At 37.0% G+C, this 20,100-nt stretch overlaps 2 protein-coding genes across 3 annotated transcripts; one reads left to right on the forward strand and one right to left on the reverse strand.

Annotated features, from left to right (window-relative positions):
* The first annotated feature begins 400 nt into the window (after positions 1-400).
* LOC106131874 (uncharacterized) lies at positions 401-3,596 on the forward strand. Of its 2 annotated transcripts, none has more exons than XM_013331119.2 (3): positions 401-551; positions 1,852-2,045; positions 3,109-3,596. In XM_013331119.2, exons 2-3 carry the CDS (start codon positions 1,869-1,871, stop codon positions 3,274-3,276), a joined length of 345 nt encoding a protein of 114 aa, XP_013186573.1. In that variant the 5' UTR covers positions 401-551; positions 1,852-1,868; the 3' UTR covers positions 3,277-3,596. The 2 variants fall into 2 exon arrangements, with proteins under 2 accessions (XP_013186573.1, XP_013186572.1); XM_013331118.2 differs by lacking the exon at positions 401-551 and adding an exon at positions 560-749.
* LOC106131873 (nipped-B-like protein) lies at positions 3,353-19,736 on the reverse strand. Its single transcript, XM_060944530.1, has 26 exons — positions 19,175-19,736; positions 17,417-17,585; positions 16,576-17,177; positions 15,765-15,937; positions 15,262-15,493; positions 14,653-14,814; positions 14,381-14,568; positions 13,768-14,005; positions 13,084-13,331; positions 12,562-12,810; positions 12,073-12,291; positions 11,569-11,751; positions 10,729-11,481; positions 10,143-10,463; positions 9,918-10,056; positions 9,715-9,839; positions 9,396-9,630; positions 9,121-9,272; positions 8,530-8,794; positions 8,237-8,427; positions 7,837-8,033; positions 7,495-7,618; positions 7,201-7,347; positions 6,717-6,910; positions 4,659-4,833; positions 3,353-3,865 (listed from the first exon to the last, which is right to left on the reverse strand). The coding sequence occupies exons 1-26, from the start codon at positions 19,239-19,241 to the stop codon at positions 3,746-3,748; spliced, it is 5,868 nt and encodes a 1,955-aa protein (XP_060800513.1). The 5' UTR covers positions 19,242-19,736; the 3' UTR covers positions 3,353-3,745.
* Between the last annotated feature and the right edge of the window lie 364 nt (positions 19,737-20,100).

Below are 20,100 nucleotides of genomic sequence, written 5' to 3' on the forward strand. Positions count from 1 at the left end.
AAATTGGTCCAACGGTTTAGTCGTAAAAAATGTTACAGACAGATAGACAGATTTATGCGTCTTTATAAAATTATTGTAAGTATAGCTTGTTTTTAGTGACTAACTACGATAAAAATTCATGCCACAAAAAGATATTAAGAATCATTGAAGTTTGGTTATTCAGAGGAAGAGTTCCTTGATCCGCCCACATCTACCTATCCTCAACAGATGACGGGGCCAAAAAAGCTGTAGGTGGGCCCAATCACGAAACCCGAAACTGCACCACATCACTACACGATATCTACAACAATATTTTATAAACTCTTATATTTGTAAACATATGTGATTTAGTCCATAGTTCATATGATGATCTCTGATCTATGTTGATACAACCGATAATAGCAGCGCGACTGTCGATAGTTGGCATTCAATATGAGAACACGGTCAGTGTCCTACATGTCAATACAGTTTTTATGCTTCTGTTTTTGCTGGTAATTGTCCAAGACTTCGCGTCACAAGGAGCCGCCTGCGCCGTAACGATAGAAACTCAGGCTTCCAGACTTGCAAAGAAAGTAATTAATTTCAGTCGTATTCAGTCCACGATACAGTTCACTGTACAGCGATTATAAATAAAACTGTATGAAAGTTGCCAATAATAAATAGCTTACAGATATCAGACGGGCGTTGTTTTGTTCCGCGTGCGTTGCGGGTGTTTTAGTGTATTGTGGAAAGTACCCATTTACTAGTATATTTATCAACAAGAGTATCAGGTAGGTAATTTGCGGTATTAAAATAGCATATTTTGCTAGACTTTCAGGTCTCTAATTGTAAAGTCCCCACAATTTTTTCAAAGTAATTCACCTATTTAACAGTAGAAATCCATGAAAGAACAGTAATTTCGTCCAGTTTGCTATCAGGCACTAACATTTTTTTCATGATCCGTAAGATCATCGTTAGGTAGTTAGGTACCACCTTTCTACCTATTGTTGTAGTGACACAAAACGGTTTAGTAATATTTTTTATAAAAATAATTTATTCTTAATATAACAGGTAGGAAAACATAATAGAGATTAATACCAATGATTTTAGAGATCAAATTCAAATGACAAGTAATATTTTGTAAAACAATTGTTTTCTAAACGATTTCTTGTTCGTGTGCCAAGTTAACTATCGGAATAAAAAATACGATTGCGCAGTGATTTTCTATTGAACTCCGTTCCGTAGCGTTGGCTGCAACATCAAATACATAGTTATTTTTATCATTGAAATCTGTTTTAATTATTCAGTCTCGAACTTTCGAGCTTCTACAATAGGTACCTACATCAGATAGATACCTATTCGATCCACATCGTCTACTTAATATAAGGCTTTTTGAGGACCACTCAAAAAGTAGTTGATAATTTCATACTTAAAAATATCTGACTGTAAACAAGGAAATGAATTTTTAAAATATTGTTACTCTAGAATTTTTAAACAAAGTTTTAGCAACGGTACTTACCTACCTATCAAAGATATTATGTGACTGTTTGTAGATATGTATGTAATTCCAATGTATTCAGTATCAAAATCCCTATTATATTATAAATGCGAAAGTATAACTCTGTCTGTAATGATTTCACTTTTAAACCACTGAACCGATTTTGATCAAATTTGGTAGAAATAGAATTCAACATGAGGTTACAAACATAGGTAAAAATTTTGTTAGTGAACTTATGGCGAACGGAGTCCCGGACAAGAGCTAGTTTATTAAAATATATAAAACGTGTTACATTACAAACCACATAGAGATCTTATAGGTAGGTACTTAATTTATGTTATTGGCTTTATATTTACTCCGACACTAGTAACCGTTTTCTCAATCTATATTCATAGACAAACATCAAGAAACAATGAACAAGGAGATAGAGTATGAAGAGGATCAGTATGTAGACGTGAACAAACTGCCGCTGAAGCCGCCGCAGCCGCAGTTGCCGCCGGAGCGCTCGCATCGTCGTCCGTGGCACCCCGTCATGTGGGACGACTCCATTACTGGCGGCTTGGCGCCTGACCAAACACTAACGGCAGAAGTAAGCATACTGACGTCGTTCATCGTTAGGCCTCCTCCTACACTCTTATCGCGGGTTTATTTAGCAACGATATTTGAATACGGATGGCTGACTCTGAAAATTTTAAATTTGGAAACTACGTATTACACTAAGATTTAGGAGAGCGGGCCTGAGCTGTTATATTAAAATGTTGCAATACGGACCAGTAATTGGTGTGTTGGGCGAGTCTTGAGTAAAATTACAATATAAAATTAACTACTTTTTCGCATTCGGAGTTGAGTACATATGTTTTCTTTATACGGGAAAATGATAAACATTGATTAAAGTTAGGGAAAGGGTCTTACTAAGGCAGAACGAGAAAAGATTTCTTGGAAAAAGGTTGGGGCCTGATATTGAGGCTGTTTATAAAAATTTTCCTCAGGGATAAACAAATTCACTTTTAATTAGTTGCGTTTTCGACTACCTTTAATAAAAAAAAAATATAGGTAATTGTACAGTGTAGACACTGTTGCTAATTGAATGGTTTGCCAGTCATTTTAGGTATTGATTTCAGCAGGACAAACAGTCATAGTGTCAAAAATACTCTTAGATAAAAGTGCTTCGAATTGTGTCCGAGACTTTTTGTCAATGAATTTTTAATACATTGACATATGAGGGCGCCATTATCGGGGAGGGCCCATACATGGCGAGGACGAGAATGTATAGGATACATTCGCTTATTCTCGCCTAGACTCGCGTGCTCTCGCTTTCGTGCCGGCATTTGGTGCGCGAGTCAAAGGGCTTCGCCGACTGTACATTCCCGCTTCGTTCTGCTACTACTATTCTTTAGACTATTCGTGTAGTCTTCCACCACCTCCGTTTATTTTAAAATCTCTTTTTGGTGTTTAAATGTCTAAACTTATGATACATCTACAGCTGCCGTGACTTGCAAAGCGTCCATCTCCTCGTAAGTCGACAATGTACAGGATCGACCTCGTGTAGCATTTCTCGTGCGAGAGATTCGCACGAGGCATAGCGAGGGCACTCGCACGAGAATGTACAGCCGCTATCAGACAGGCTTAACGTCAAATTCTATTGTACACAGCAACAGAACCAGCCGACGTCGCACGAGTACCCGCACAAGCAGCGAATCCGCAACCTCCGCCGACTGATCGCCGACGGCAAGGTGAAGCCCACGTCCGAAACGCTCATCTTTTTCCTCTGCAATAAATTCGCAGTCTCGGAAGAACGACAAGAAAAGATTTCCGTTTGATATTTGTAAATATTTCAAATTATTTAATTTGTGAAAATAAAATACACATGTAAATAATTAACAAAATCGTCACTTATATGTACTGAAATAACCGTAGCGGAAAGTTAACGTCGTCGGGGTGATAAATACAAAAAAAATATTTTGTAAAAATCTAGCCTTTTAACTTTAATGTCTCCTTATCATAAGAAATGCAGTTTATTGCAGTACCCTCGAATATTAACATAAATCTTTTATTCAATATTATTATTACACATATTATTCAAGTTCGAATGTACAAAAGCGTCGCGAGCCGCCGCGTCCGCGCGTTTCGCTCTCCGCGACCGCGGGCGAAAAATTCAAGTCATAGTAGGTACATATAGTTTATATTCCTCAATAAAAATTATCTACACACAAGAGTTTAATATAAAACAGAAAGTCGCGTGAGGGCGCGGGTGGGCGGCGGCGCGTCAGTCGGGCGGCGGCGCGCGCGCTACGTGGCGGCGGGCGGCGCGGGCGCGGGCGGCGCGCCGCTCGTCGGCTTCTCCGCCTCGCCCGCCCCCTCCTCGTCTTCCTCCTCCTCTGGATCGAATTTCAGCATGAGCTGCTTAAACTGTAGACAATAACAAAATTAATTAAATGTGGAGGCCAATCATTGAACCTTGCTGAACAACATACACTTATTCCTGTGTCATTTTTAATCACATCTATTTTGTTACATGAGTGCAGTTTTCAGAACTTTTATCACTTAATTCTAATGAGGGCTCTTCCCGCGGATTAACTTACACTTTGTAACAACCAATAGAACAGAAATGCCATCAAAAGCTTTAGAGAAATTAGAAATATGCTGATCCAGCTTTCTTGAATATTTTAATGATGTCCATCGGTTTTATATATTTTTTACTTTGACAGCTTCCATATGAAGAAACTTTTTTATGTACACTTGAAAATTACAAGGGAATTGAAAATGGTAAACACCTATTCAAATTATCTATTCTTCCATACTGAAATAATACAGAAATAAGTTTTTCATTTCTGATTCCAATGATTAAATTAAGAATTGCTTAACGACTATCCTAGGTTATTTTTCTTCCAAAATATTCGGTATTGAAGCCATGAAACTGTTAGTTTTATTCTTTGATTACATACATATAATCACGTCTATATCCATTGCGGGGTATATAGCACGTTTAACTTAATGATATAATTAAGATTCAAATAGTGACAGATTTCTAGCCCATCTCCAAAAAGAAGAACCGCAAGTTAATAAGTCTATCCTTAAGTCGTTTTTTACGACATCCATGGGAAATGGATGGAGTGGTCCTATTATTTTTCTATTTTTGTCGGGAACCACGACATTCATTGATTACAAGCAGCTCAGTAAGTCAATACATTAGGGTAGTTACCTCTAAATAGTCGTCAACGAGCCGCCGGCAGCCGCGGTCGTCCAGCTCGCGCTCGTGCTCGGCCTCCCCGAGCTGCGTGATGGTCGCCTTCGGGGAGAAGATGGGCGCGTGCCGTCGGGACACCGCCTTCTCGTACACCTTCACGCTTTCCGACGGAGAGTATTGGTTAATTTTCCTGTTGGAGGACAATAAATATGTAAGAATATGATGATATAACTGCAGAATAGCTTAATTGTCCATATTAGTTTTTTTACAATGTGTAAAAAAAACACCTATAAACAAAAAAGTCCTTTGGTCCTCTCGGAAAATTTATCCCTGGGAAATCAACTCACTATAATTGTGCCCAATATCATAAAGCATTTTATTCATCAGGCAATATATGTAAAGTAAGGAATTGTAGCGGGAGCGATGATTGGTATCATGCCTGGGGAACAGCAAGCTGCGGCCTCCTAGATGGCGACAGCAACGTTTATGCTTTTCACTAAGGGGGGACGCAACTATACATAGAGGAATAAGTCACAAAAATAAAAAGCAATTAGATTGCTAAAGTGGGGCCAATGCCAGCGACCCTATCAAAATTGTGGGTAGAAGTTCTATGCAGGCATCTTCCAGCCGTACGTAAGCTGCACAAGCCGTTTAGCATGGCTTGTGACCTGCAGTGGACTACCAGTGGCTGATAAATGTAAGTAGTATACATATGCTTCAGTGAAGCCATGCTTAATATGCATAATATGCTTCAGCAAGCAGTCGCGAGCTTGTCGCATGGCATCCCGCAGCAGACTGGCGTCGTATTAGGCATGTGACGGATGTGGCAACTGCTAAGCTAGTATATTTTAGTTATTTTTATAGTTTAATGTCGTATAGACTACTGCTTTGGGGAGCAGCAGCAGACATACAATCTATTTTAATTCTACAAAAAAGGGCAATTCGATCTATCTGCGGTCTGATGCAAAGAGATGCGTTTTTTTTTTTCAAAAACCCAAATATTTTTACATTGCCCTCTCAATACATACATATTCGAAAACATTACATTCTAAGTTTAATTAATGTGAAGTTGACGTTGTTGAAGAAAATGCTGCAGTGCAGTTTGTTACCGCTTCTTCTGCACTGACGCCTTGGAAGCGGCAGTAAACTTAGTTTTTAAGTAATTTATTTGACGTCAACCAATGTTGTTAAACCATACGTTTTGACAATTATTAAGCGATATATAGTATCCTATAGTAATGAATAAAAATTTTGAATTTTTTTGAATTACGTATGTTAGGATAAACGTCTTTAAAAAAAATCGGTGAATATGCTAGTAAATCACTGCGGAACAATTATAAGTTGTTGATCCCAGCGCATCGGCTGGCTAGGAAGGAAGGAAAATCATTTCAGATTAATTGTATAAGATTTAATAATAAATTACCAAAGTGTTCTTGAAATGAATGATAGAATATTCAAAAAGTACATTAAAGATTGATGAGCTTTTCACGAAAGCCTATTAAAGAAAGTATATTACAGCACAGATGATTATATTAATGATAAACATGTGTGGCCCGAGCTTGACATAATGGCCTCTTAAATGATTGTGCATTTTTGTCATGGTGTTGATTAATAATTAACAGTGTGTACATATTTTATTTTATCTTTATTTATTTGACGAAATATTCGTATTGAAATAATTAGTTTTACATTCATTCATGTTTTTTAATGTAGACAATGTGCATTCGGCCAAGATTTTAGATTTAAGAGATCTATATTTGTAAATTGACGTCGGGTGAAAATGCTGCAGAGTAGTTTGTTCCGCCGCTTCTTCTACGCCTGCGCTTTGGAAGCGTTAGTAGTTATAATTAGATTCAAGTGATGTGACGTTGATCATCGACATCTTGAAAAAAAAATGTATTTTATTCCATTCTAGACTCGTGGTCGGTGGCAATCGCGACAGTAACGGTCTCGGTTTTCTCTTCCTAGGACAATTGTTCCTTCTCTTTCGTGGTAAGAGAAATTTTTGGGAAAAGCTTATATCCTGCAATGTACTTATTGCAGCTAAGATTATGATGAGATTAATATACTTACGCGTCGGTGAAACCATAGAGCTGCTTCAGATGCTGCTTCAAAACGAGCAGCAGCAAGCAGCCGCGAGCTTGTCGCATGGCGTCCTGAAGCGGCCTCGTTGTCGGCGGCAATCGTGACAGCAGAGTCTCGGCTTCCTCGTCGTCTTCTTCCTCGTCCATTTGCTCCTTCTCTTCCGTGCTGGTTTTTAATAAACCCTGGAAAATAAAATCAAATCAAATCAAAATATGAAGATATGAATATAACTCAAATTAAGGTACACCCAAAGTAAGTTTTTATGTTTTATATTATTCGATAGTGTGTATCGAATACATTTATTTTTGCATTCCGTTTCACTAATGAAATACGGTGTTTCACTTTTAACAGGGTGAGAATTAAACCAGGGTTTTGATGAAGCAATAGCGCTGTGTCAAAGAGACTGACTATAATTAAGCTAAAGAGTATATTTCACTCTGGTGGTCTTAGCCTGAAAGGAGTATAAACTTACCTCACGAAAAAGCTGCAATAAATTCGATCCAGATGTAGATATTATAATATCAATGTGGTGTATAATAAAAAGTGGTTCATCTTGAACTTGATATGGGAAGTAACTTAAATTATCTGCCAGGTACAACATTTGATCCAAAGGAGCAGTCTGGAAAGAAAACAATAAGTATTTTTATAACATTGCTCATTGAGGGCACATAGTATATAATCAACAATTCTTTATCCTATAATGTGATAATTTGTATTGACTCACATTATTTATGATGCTAAACCACCAATAGTAAAAAATACTTACGGAAACATCGTCGAACTGTTTGAGTAACGACAACACCAATGCTCTCCTTTGCGGCCGCGTGTTCCGTAATAAGGAATACAAGAAGCCGTTGAGAGCTGTTGGTAGGTCGTCTTGGTCTTTTTTCCTGAAAAGGTAAAGGTAGATTTTGCACATGTCGCAAAATAAAATAACGTTTCTTATGAAACCTTTTATATGAAAAGTTGACTATTAAATTATTTGCATATTTGAATAAATATTTATTTTGATTTGAACTTATCTTGCTTGTTTCAATCAGTTTGAAAGAATAACTTAAAATCAATGCAAAATTAATAAGTAGAAATGAAGAAAATACAATTTTCTTACCTAAATCCTCTTATAACACCATCATTCGAGTTTGATTGCAATATCTTCTGTAACTGATATGAGAGCTTTATACCTAATTGCGCTTTCATGTGGATGAAACCTGGATACTTCTTATCAATATCTTGCAAATTTTTATCAGCCGTGTGCGATACCGTCACTTCTGTATCTGTACTCATACATATTAAGTAAGGTACAATCTGTAACAGAGCACATGAATCAAGCGTCAATTTAAAACTTAATTATTTATTTTCATGGTGTCATGTCTAGATGGAGTAAACCACCTGGGTTACTCAATCTAAAATATCATCATCTCAAATAGAATATTAATTATAATATTTTTAATTGGGAGGTTTTAACTTTCGATTACTAAATTAATAAAAAGTAAAAAAAGAGAACTGACCTGTACAGGATGCACTAAGCCCTGCGCCAGCACAAGTTGCACCACTTTCATTGCACTAGACCTCACTACTGTGCTTTGGTGCAGGAACGACCCAAGGATCTGTTTTAAATATAACTGGATGACCGTTGATGCCATACCAGAGGATACGTCGCCCATTTCTTTGAGGTTCTCGAGTTTCGATCGCTTTGACCCTAAAATAAAAAAATAAGAGTTCATATAGTAATGAAATGAAATTTGTCCATAGACTATTCGCGACAAAACACTTCTAGTTTATACAAATTAACGGGACTTACACTCCTTATCCTGTCTGATCATCCTTTGTTCCTCCTCTTGTAAGTACATTTCGATGTTTCTTAGTACATCGGCTTTCATTTCTATAGGCGCTAAGTCTGAGGTTAGTAATTGGTGATAAAATTCTTTCAGCTCTGGTTGCAACATGAACTCGTAATGCCGAACGCAAACTGAACCGAGCGCCTTTAGCGTATGCGTCACAAAGTCCTCGTCTTCCAGACCCACGAAAAACATTAAATTAGAATATACTTGCTCTTTTATATCACTCTGTAAATTTAAAAAAATCAGTCGGTTAAACTAGAAAACATATAGGGTTACTTGTAAAGTAGCAACATTTTATATTGCCGTGACATTTGTAAGGTCTTTTTTTTCCATACGCTTAGACTTAACAATAACACAACTTAAAACAACAAATTTTCAAAATTAATAAAACAATGTTATGTTTGCTATATAGTCTTGGAAGGCTGTTGATGTTTTTTTTTTGACAAATAACCTTGTATATATAACATAACCAAATAGCGGGTTGGCTTATACAAAACATTCGACCGAAAATTTAAGGATATACTGTAGGGAAAGGAAGGTTTTATACTAACCGGCAGCCCGTCTATAACTTTAGTCTCTGTGAAGTCAAAGTATCGAAGCAGCAAGCCCACTATAAACAGCGCCCGCCTAAAATGCGGCCGTGGCAGTGATCGGGTTAAATCTGGGTTTCGCTGCCAACTTTGTTTCCATTGTAGAAGCACACCTGAAATAAAAACACAGAAATAATTATATTTACATATGTATTTCTTACGTAATTTTTTTATAAATCTGCAAGTACTCATTCAGTCAGTCATTCAGTTATCAGAGTCTTGAAATAATATCTTACCGTGATATTTATTAAATACGTCTCTAATTAGCTTATAGTTGTGCGTCAGGTTATTGACTATCGCCGCTAGTAACGCTATACACGAGGCGATGACCAGCTGTCCGCGTTGCAATATCAACTTAACTGCATCTTCTTCAAGCTGCGCAAGAAACACTTCGCTCGGGTGCTCCATTAAAGGCACTACGAGTTCTAAAGTTGATGCTACTGTTGACATTATTTGTTGCTCATATTGATTCTGAAACAAAATCTGAATTGAGTTTCAATCCATATACCAAGCGATAACTTTAGATTACTGTAGTATTATATTTTACGAACTTACCTGACATTTTAAACTCAAGTATGGTTGTAATGTTAAGGCATGGTTAACTAGCAACTGAGGTCTAATTTTTGCAAATAAATGCAATGTGGAAAGGCACGCTAAAATGCGTTGAGATGAGGAAGAACCTAGAAAAGAAAAAAAGTATTAGAGAAAGTATTATTTTTGGCAAATATAAGACTTGAATGCGGTTGCTTTTATTTTACCTTCTGCACTCGACTCTTCTAGCTGAAGCAAATTTTCAATAAGGCAGTCCACAATTTGTTGACATGCTACTAATAATGATTTAGGCGGTTGGTAGATTATTTTAGTAGAATCATCCTTGTCCTCTTTTGGCTTGAATAACTAAAAAAACGAACAACTTTAGCTGTTTGTTTGCATTAGAAAAAAAAATTGATCAACCACAAAGCGCAATAAGCTGTTATACTTACGCTCATTAACAACTGTTGAAACCATTCTAAGCCCATATCTCTGGAAGATATGACAACGTCTGTGATATTGAGGACCTTTCTAGTGAGCGGATCGGCAGTAGCGGCCGTCATATCTAAATTGCCGGGCCGCGATGAGTTAGCACACGGACTAAACCACATGTTCTGAAACACCTCCATCACTAGCTTCCGGATACCCTCCTCGTCATTCACTCGCCTTATCATTTTAACACAGATCTCGGGTATTTTTGGAAACTCTGGACATTCAATACATATATCTTTGAGAATCTTGATCACACGCTTCCGTACAGATACGCCAGTATCCTGAAAGGTATAAAAATTTGAACTGCATGAAGTTATACAAATTTTACCTAAGATCACATCAATATGTATCGCACCACCTGTTTATGCATCTCAGTTCTCGTCCAAGGACTGACTGGTAGAGAGTGCCAAATGGCATTAAATACATTTCTTATAAATTTTAAAGTGTAATAAAGTATATATTTGTGGCTAGTGATAAAGGGATTGAGTTTTATAGACTGTTTTAATGAAGTTGATACTGAAAAGTAAAAGATTGCAAAATGATTACCAGTATCCTGCTGGAAAGCATGCCGTAATATTTGTCGATGAGGTCGGGGCGGCTGAGCACGAACTTGCCGACGAGGTCGACGGCGGCCTCGCGCACGGCCGTGGACTGGTCCAGGAAGCTGCGGTTGACGCCGATCTGCATGTCCGGCCTCGCCAGCACCGCCGGGTCCGCCTCCACGATCATCGCCAGGCACTTCATGGCTTTCGTCCGGATCGCTATCGTGTTCTCGCACAGTATCACCAGTATCTTCCGCAAGTAACGGTCGAAACTCTGCGAGAACGACCGCTTCGACGCTAAGTACTGAGATATCAACTCCGCACCGCTATAGTCGATGTACGATTGCATCACTTGAACCTGCGAGCCGCCCTGATACCTGAACGGTCGAATCTTTTCTAAGAAGAAGGTCTTCCGCCTTTCGATAGTTTTGTACTTTTCTGCCGACATTATTGAGCTCGTTAAGTGTTTTTTGTCTTTAGATTCTTTGACGCCACCGTCACTGTCCTCGTCCGCGTCCGATTCTTCGTCACTGGTTTCGTCTTTGCTGTACTTTTTTTTCGACTTATGTTTACTTTTACTTTTGGTGGGGGACGCTTTCGGTTGCACTACCATATCCCGGTACCACTGTGTAATGTAGAAATGTCGCGCGCAGTTCCAAGCCTGATCTTTCTGACCATTGATCGCCAAATAGTCGAGGAGTACGCGCTGTAGAAATTCCGTTCTCTCTTCGTCCTCATCAAGGCCTGATGTTAAATTCTATAATAAAAATACATCATTATTATTTTATTCAAACCTTTATTTATACGGATAATTTTACCTACTGAAAAACAAGCACAAACATACCTGTGTTTGATTGCCGTCCTTCTCTTCCTCGGCGCGTATATCTCTGACGACGGCGTCCATGGTAGAAAGTTTCGCGCGCGAGTGTACGCTGTCCCGCCTCAGTCGCGCCGCCACCAGTCCCAGGTACTCTAGCGACGCCACTCTCACGGGCATTTCCATAGTTTTGTCCGACATGTATTTTACCTATGACAGAAAATATTGCTATTTGGCAAGAAACTGCTTTTTTTTTTAAACATAAAATTCCTGTTTTCATTTTAGTTTGTAATTTACACCATATAAATGGCTTTTTGAAGAAATATTTAACAATAAAAAAATAAAAATAACATAACAGATCATCTTAATCTACTAGTTCGATTGTGTGCTACAACAATGTTTCACACTATTTTTGAGTAAGTCTTTATTTAGGAAAATACAATTCACATGTTGTGATTTGGTGATTACTTTTAGCAATACCAGTAGGATACGAACTACAAAAACAAAGTCGTCTGTAAAAAAAATATTCACCAGCATCGTTCCCAGTAGACTAAGCAGCAGTTCAGTGGCAGGCCACTCTGGTTTGTTCACTGTTGTCAGCAAATCGTGTACAAAGTTCTCAAACAGGGGCCGAAAATCCACCTCTTCTGATCGACTCCGGCACTTGTTTAAGAATGACGTGAGGAATGTACCGCCGACACTGATTGCAGCTTCGTATTTCGATATTATTAAAAGGTCTTTGTCTATATGCTAAAATAAAAAAGTAAAAAAAAATACTGTAGTACAATACACAGTATCACTATGGTGTTAAAATGTAGAAACAGCGAGAAAATCATCGGAAGACAGCAATTGCTTCATGTAAAAACCTTACTAATCCAATCCAGGTTCGTGGTCTTAACCTAATCACGGGCTCCTCTCCATGGAAGTAAGTATGCAATGCCAGGACGATGATAATTAAAGTGTTATAACATGACGAGACTTTATTAAGATTGACACATTGACAACACAAATTGAACTTACTTTTTTGCTGTCAACCTCTGCTTGTTCTTTATCTTTGTCTTTTTCTTTATCTTGGGTCTTGCATATCGTTTCCGGTAATGTGACGACACATTGGACCAGTTGTAGAACAAGCGCCGTCAACATCTGAATGTGCTGATCTGAACTAAGTTGAAACGATCTTAAGTTATGTTTTGAGCTCGGGATACGCGCTATTGAAGCCAGAATATCTTCTAACAATAACCGCCGGTGTTGCTCGTATTTTGTGAATATCTGCGAATATTAGGAGAAATAAGTAGAGAAGGCTAGGTGGATAGAAAGGTTATCTTAATGACATTTCAAGATGAAATATATTTATTTATCTACTTCAAAGATTCTTTACACAGTACAGGTCGTCTTACGAATTCACACCTAAAGCACAAAAGCAAGCATAATTTAAAATGGAGTCAATTTATGGGACTTATTGTCTCCGCACTCCGTACGCGTGTACGTACAGCGCCGCTACAACGCGACACGTTGAAAGTGGAAAATAATCATGTTACTAACCGTGGTCACAAGCTTCAGCGCCGCCAACTGCAGCTCGCTGACGTTTTCCACGAAGAAGGGCGACACGCCGACCGTGGACGCGTGCAGTACAGTGGTGTCCGTGAGATGGTGGGCGTGAAGTAACTCGGCCAGTAAGGTCACACTCTCGTGCGCGTGCGTGTACAGCTCGCGCACGCCGCGGGTGGAGCCAGTGCCGCTGCGACGCGACACGTTGCCCGCGCCACCGCCGCGACGCTTCCGCCCGTCCACTGCATCGGAGCATAGTTTTAAACCAAAAAACATTACACAAACATAAAATCACATATCCCTTACGAAGTAGACAGGCTTAAAAAAATTGAAAGGTCATTTTCAGCCTTAAGATTTAATGACGGAATTGATAGGTTTCTAGTTCATCGCTTAAAAGAAGAATCCCACATCTATTAGCCTTTCCCTTGATTGACTTTTACAATCTGCCCAGGAAGAAGTTGCTAACACACGTTTACTAGACCAGCATGTAAGTTCCACCCTTCTCGAAAATACAAATGATACACAAGCATGTTGTTCAAAGGGAAATGCATATTTTTGTATACAAACTTGCTACTTAGAGGAACTTACTTACTTCTGGAAGTTATTTTAGCAGCTATAACTGGTTAAAAAAATCATTCAAAGAGATCAGTTCACACAAAAGATGAACAGTTCACTCACCTTTCTTTTTAGACGTAGTTTGTATACTGTACACAGGATCATAAACGCAATAAATCGTGTTATTCAGTTGAAATTTAATGAACATAATGATTCTATCTATGACATCCTCTAGAAAGACGCGCTTGGGCATATTAGCAGAGGTCATTATGTACAAGGCGGTCAGACACGCGTCCGAAGCGCACATCACTCTTTCTAAGGCGGACTCCATCCATATCTGTCGCATCTCTTCACTATCGTCCTGAAATTTAAATATGCATATAATAAAAATGTATACATACTTCTTTTATTTCTTTAAGTCGGTTATCATCATTGGTTTACGCTTGGTTAATGAGGTTTCCCTATTTAAAGCCCTAAATAGTCTATTGATAGTTGAGTACAAGCAATAGTATCGATAGGACTATCAATAGTACAGATAGAGTCGAAAGTATTGATAGCTCAGTTACCGTCAATACTATGGGCACCCAACAATATTATCGACAGTATGCAAATTTTGTTGCTTTGTACCAAACTGAACTCGATATTGTAGACGATATTGAAAAGTTGTCAAATATTCTTTTTTGGTGGTTTCTACTAATTAAAGAAAAAAAATTATTGACTAATTAAAAATACGTACAGGGTCTCCAACAAGTGACATCTTCTCGGCAGCCCTGATATTTTTTTCCAAAATACTTAATAATCGAACTAATCTGTCTGAAGGAATTGCTTCCATCGCACTAAGATTCTTTAATTTAGCTGCTTCTGAACATAACTCTTGGAGTTGATAACGTGGTAATAAAAGTTCTTCAGGAATATCTGTTCCTTCTGGAAATAAAATATACAATTAATAACTTTGCAAATAAAGGTTCAATACCAAATTTGAGTCGTAGAGAAATATGATAAACTTACCCATTTCATCCGTTATCAAAATATCGTCGTCAATCGTTTCAAATACTGTTTCAATTAATTTATTGAACCGTTGGTATGTATTTGATTCCATCAGTTCATCTATTGATAACATTTCTATAACAGGTACCAATCTTCTTTCAATCTTCCGTAACTTGGGCCGAACTAAAAAATAATGATTATCATTATTTGATTTTTTTTAAATTTAATTCAGCAAATGGTCAAGTTCTCATAATTATTGTCCGAAATAATAGCTCTTATGCCTGGTTAACGTATAGGGTATCTGGAACAGCTGATATCGAACCATAACAACTTAGCTAAACTATAGGAAATATCGAAGAAAAGATTTAATAAAAGTTGTTCAGCCTGATGGGCATTTTCTGTTAGCGTATAAATATCGAACATTTGGAACACCTAATACATTTGTTATTAATTTTTTGTTAATCCAAATTATACCCTATGTAATAACAAATTTCGTTGAAATAAATTTTGGTGAATTTGAGTAAATTTAATAACCTTAACCTTCGTATTTCCAATAACACGCAAACGGCGGTTGCGGGCAACAGTTAGTAATGAATAAAAATTTTGAATTTGAAACATTTGAATACATACCAATAGCGGCTTCAGCTTCCTCCCTTTTGCTAGCTTCTTCATGTTTCCGCTTCACTGCCTCCCAATTTTTCTCTCTAGCTATGTCAATTGCTTCCCTCTCTTTGTCTTCATTTGTTGTAGTATTATAATTTTTCGCTTTTAATGGAATATTATCATCAGAATCCGATTCAAGTGTACTATTTTTCCTTGATCGTCCTTCACTTGATGGTTCGTGTTTCTTTAATATTCCCTCCTAAATTGTAATAACGCCATGATCAAAATCAACACACAAAGTTACCTATTACAAACAAAGTAATATTTATTGTACATCTACATTGTTTGTATGAATACATTTGCTGGTAAGCTTGTCAGACAAGGCCAACCAGTCAATAGACAGTCCAAAACAAGAGCTAAATCAAGGAGGTGATGTCCCACCAATGGAAGTAGTGTGATAGGTGGATATTTGCCTACTTCTGACTGTATGCAGAAATAGAGCTGTAGAAGAAATGCATATGTATACTTACAGATAACCGACCAATTTTAACGACGGGGTATCTGTTGTTAGTGACATTGGCGCTTCTGTTGGGTTCCTGTTTGTCGGAGGGCGTGGCGTAGGGCGCGCCCATCGACGGCTGCGGCACGTGCGGCTCCAGCCTCAGAGGCGACGGCGCCACGCTCGCTTGTGCGGGGGATTGGCCTGAGAGAATAACATTCTATATAAGTAAAATTCATAGATACTTTAGCTTTTCCAATTATAAATTGACATATAGGTAAACGTGAACTCTTAAATGAGAATTTTAACCTCCCACGGAAAAACGACGGGTTGTTATAAGTTTCACGCGTCTGTCTTTGTGTGGCAATGGCAAAGTAGTTTCCTAACTGATGATCCGATGTAGCTCTCAACTGAAATTCTTGTTATATCTAATGTTTAATGACAATCTGGCCAGTCGAGTCAGATTTATTTATTGTCCAAGATGAACACAGTTACAACATATCGGATTACAAGTTTTGTAAGTATGAATTGGAGTAGTAGGATACCTTCCTATGTATGTATGGATGCATTTATGTTCAGAGTTTTAGTTCATTAAATGTTACTCCATATTATAAAGAAGTAAGATAAGAAAAATATTATATTTAATATTGATCCAGACAAAAATATTTCTGGTAGCATCAATTCATGAGCGTTATTTATATTTTATTGTTATGAGGAATTTTATGATCTCTCACAATAAATATATTTGTAGAATGACTAACGTTAATTATAAATTCATCAGAGAAAAACTAGGGTATGCCAATTCCCCAACAACAAATTTAAATATATTGTATGAAACTTACCTTGTTCAAAAGCTTTATCTTGAGATTGCATTAAAAGTCTTTGTTGATCAGTTTGATTTCTTGGTGACATAGAGAGGGGATCCTTTTCTTCATTTATATTAGTACCAAAGTTCCTGCTGTCTTGTCCCAAACTATTGAAAAAACCACCATTTTGAGAGTTAGAACCTGAAGTGTTTGATAAAGGGCTTGTGTATACATTAGAGGCATTGGCATTATTCCACAATGGAGACACATTATTCTGGGCGGTGATGTTTACTTGCATTCCTGGTCTAGATTGTGATGGTGGAGAACCAATATTGACATGTGGTGAGGACTGGCATGGAGGTGCCAACAATTGTTGGTTTGGAATGGGTGCAGAATGAATGGCAGTTCCATGGGAAGATGGACTGGAATTAACAGTACTGTGTGGCGAGTAATTATATGAACCAGAAGGGGACATTCCATTATATTTAGAAGAATGCAAGTGATTGTTGCCCCAGTGGTTCCTTTGCTGCTGGTCAAACACATTTGGATTCACATGTAAGATTGCTTTTAATAATTCAGGAGTTGCTTGTTGAGGCCCAGGGCTCACTGCATTTGGTATGCTTTCATCTTTTAGGTCTCTGAAATATAAAATTGATCACTTACTATCTAATATTTCTTCTGTAGATTTTGGTTAAAAATTAAATTTATTAATATTTATTCTTACATATATAAAACACAATAAAAAAACTAACATATGGGTAGTAACAACTGATGATAACTGGAATTATTAATTTCTAAATAATATCAATTTATCTATTGATTGGTACAAACATTTAGGTTATAAATTTGTAAGAATTTTATATGATATTTTACTTACATATGCTGGACTGAAGTTTGCATAAGCGATTGTAATAATAAGGTGACTAAGTTTTCATCTTGTGTTGCCAGCAATATAGCTGCTTCTTCAGCAACTCGAGGATGGAAAAGCTGCGACTTATTGTTCAATGTTGATGGTAAAGGTGTAGGGAGGGGTAACACTGGTAACACTGTAATGAAAAATAATTTATTAATATTATTATGTTAGCTTTATGTGGTGTTGTTATATTGAAAACACATTTTTAAATACCTTTACATATTTCATAGGGCTTGGTGCTGTGAAACTTGCTTGTATGTAAACTCTTTATTGTACAAATTAACATAAAGTTGAAATATGGCATAATCAAAAATAAGCAATATATAATATCACATCTATATCCCTTGCAGGGCAGACAGAGCCAACAGTGTTTTTAGTGTGGTTGTTTGACTTAATGATAGAAGAGATTCAAATAGTGATAGGTTGCTAGACCATCACCTAATAAAAGAATCCCAAGTTTACAAGTCCTTAGTCACCTTTTACAACATCCACAGAAATGAGATAAGAGTGGTTCTATTCTTTTTTCTATTTGTGCCAGGAACCACACATCACAATATACAATTAAATAAATATATCATAAAATATAAGAATTTTCATAAATTCATTGCATTAAGCATGTATCACTTTTTTATACCCTTAAAATATAATAATAAAATTTTTCATCATTGAATTGGTCAGTAAATGTACTGATGCAAAATACAGACCACCTCAGTATATGAACATCACATGGATTAAGTGTTAAAGGCTCTTTCACAATTACAGTTGAAAAAATTAAAACTCAATGGCTTGAGCAGTCTCAAAAAGTCTCATGCCTTGCAATCTTATGATACCTTCAAAACTGCAAGAATGGTGGACCAAAAAGGTTTTAGTTAGAAGGCTGGCACACAGGCCAGGCACCTAGTGTCCCAGTCTACCCACTAAAACCCCTCTGATTCTCTCTCAGTCCCACACTCATTTGGGTGGAAGTCAGCAGTAAAAAATACTCCGTTTGATAACAAAAATAGGGTATAGCAATGGATTTGAGATTTGTAAAATGACAGATGCCTTATGCCATGCACATAAGCCTTTAGCTTGATCGACTTTTACAATCTGCACAGGCAAAGAAGCAGTTGGCACTATTATTTTGTTTTGGTACCAGACCCGCTCTTTCATGTTTACACTAGTACCCTAATGTACCCTGTTTTTCTTCATACTCCACTATATAGGTACATATTTCATGAAGATATGTTCAGTTTTAACTGAAAAGGTTACTTACAAACATACTTTAGAATTTTTAATAGAAGGTAAAGTATGGATCCTGTGTTGGATATACAATCCCTGTTGTTTTAATTTTTTTGTAATCAATATTTCCTAAGGGATAATATTATTTACTGTTTTACACAAAATATACAGAATCTTAAATAAAAAGGTACAAATAGCTTACTAGCAACTCTGCCTGCAGCTTTGTTTTCATTATTAACCTTATGTATATAATAAAATATCCTCCAAACAGTTTACAAAGAAGGCAAGAAAATAAAAACAAGTTTAAAAATAACAAATTACAGTACAGGCAAATCCCAAATAGTAATTTATTTATAAACAAATAGGTTTTAGTGTAATGTCACAGAGTCTATAAATTAACATGTTTAAATGGATTGTTTTTTAATTTGTTACAATTAAATGGTATTACCGAAAGGATTCCGTGAAACTAGGATAAATAAAGAGCATTGAGTAAGTACTTACGGTCTGTCAAACTGGCGACACCTGCTAATGTAGTTACAGGGACACTCGGAATATCCCTCTCATTCATATTGGTGTTCTAAATTCACTTATTTACAATATTTTATTTATCCACGTCCGCTATCACTCTCCTAAAAGAAAAGAAAGTGTTTGCTGTTGTACTGAAACACACACCGTTCGAATGTGTTTGCGTAGTAGTAGTTTCCATTTTCATATAACTTTCCCCATATATCCCACTTGAAACAGCATTAACTTGGTTAAATTATAATATCGTACAATTCACCAATAATTAACTTTATATTTCTAAGGATTGTTGTGAAAATGGGGCAGCCGTCAATTTGATGCTTTGTTGTGCGTTGTGCATCAAAACGAAGGTCAGCGCATCTAACGACACTCCCACTGCTTTAAAGATAAAAATGGTTTGCGCGTACGAAAACTGTATTCTGTATGATTTTATCTTTATATACTCACTGAAACATTATGAAATTTAATAAATTTTATGTAACCAGAACAAATCAAACATAATTCCAACATTTAGCTAGTCAAGGAATTGTAAGTTGGGGTTGCCATATAACTAGTTAAAAAACTTTATCGTAGGTGATAATGGTAGAAAGTCGAAATGGTAGATTAAAGAAAGAAGTAAAAAGCTATAGACAATATCGACTAACGTTTTCGATTTTCGTGTGTCGACTCGACACTCATTGGTTCACCGTTGAGTTGTCGCATCTCTCACTAGTAATGTGCAAGCTAAGCTAAGCTATCGACAAGCTAGTGATGTACCTACTAAATATCGAAAAATTCTGCAAGGGTTATGTATTGTACTTTAAAAAAAAAAATACAAAAATCCATTGTTTTTGTACGTAAATCTTTATTTAAAAATATATTTATTTTCACTAGCTGTGCCTGCGACTTCGTCCGTGTGGAATAGT

The sequence above is a fragment of the Amyelois transitella genome, chromosome 5, assembly GCF_032362555.1.
Source record: "Amyelois transitella isolate CPQ chromosome 5, ilAmyTran1.1, whole genome shotgun sequence".
NCBI lineage: Eukaryota > Metazoa > Arthropoda > Insecta > Lepidoptera > Pyralidae > Amyelois > Amyelois transitella.

Excerpts from the sequence above, each read along its gene's own strand:
- LOC106131874 (XM_013331119.2), top strand. The coding sequence starts at position 1,869 with ATGAACAAGGAGATAGAGTATGAAGAGGATCAGTATGTAGACGTGAAC. Across the intron at positions 2,046-3,108 it reads ACCAAACACTAACGGCAGAA|CAACAGAACCAGCCGACGTC; the intron begins GTAAGCATACTG and ends TATTGTACACAG.
- LOC106131873 (XM_060944530.1), bottom strand. The coding sequence starts at position 19,241 with ATGAATGAGAGGGATATTCCGAGTGTCCCTGTAACTACATTAGCAGGT. Across the intron at positions 14,569-14,652 it reads TTTGATAACGGATGAAATGG|AAGGAACAGATATTCCTGAA; the intron begins GTAAGTTTATCA and ends TTTTATTTCCAG. Across the intron at positions 10,464-10,728 it reads TGCTTTCCAGCAGGATACTG|GATACTGGCGTATCTGTACG; the intron begins GTAATCATTTTG and ends TATACCTTTCAG.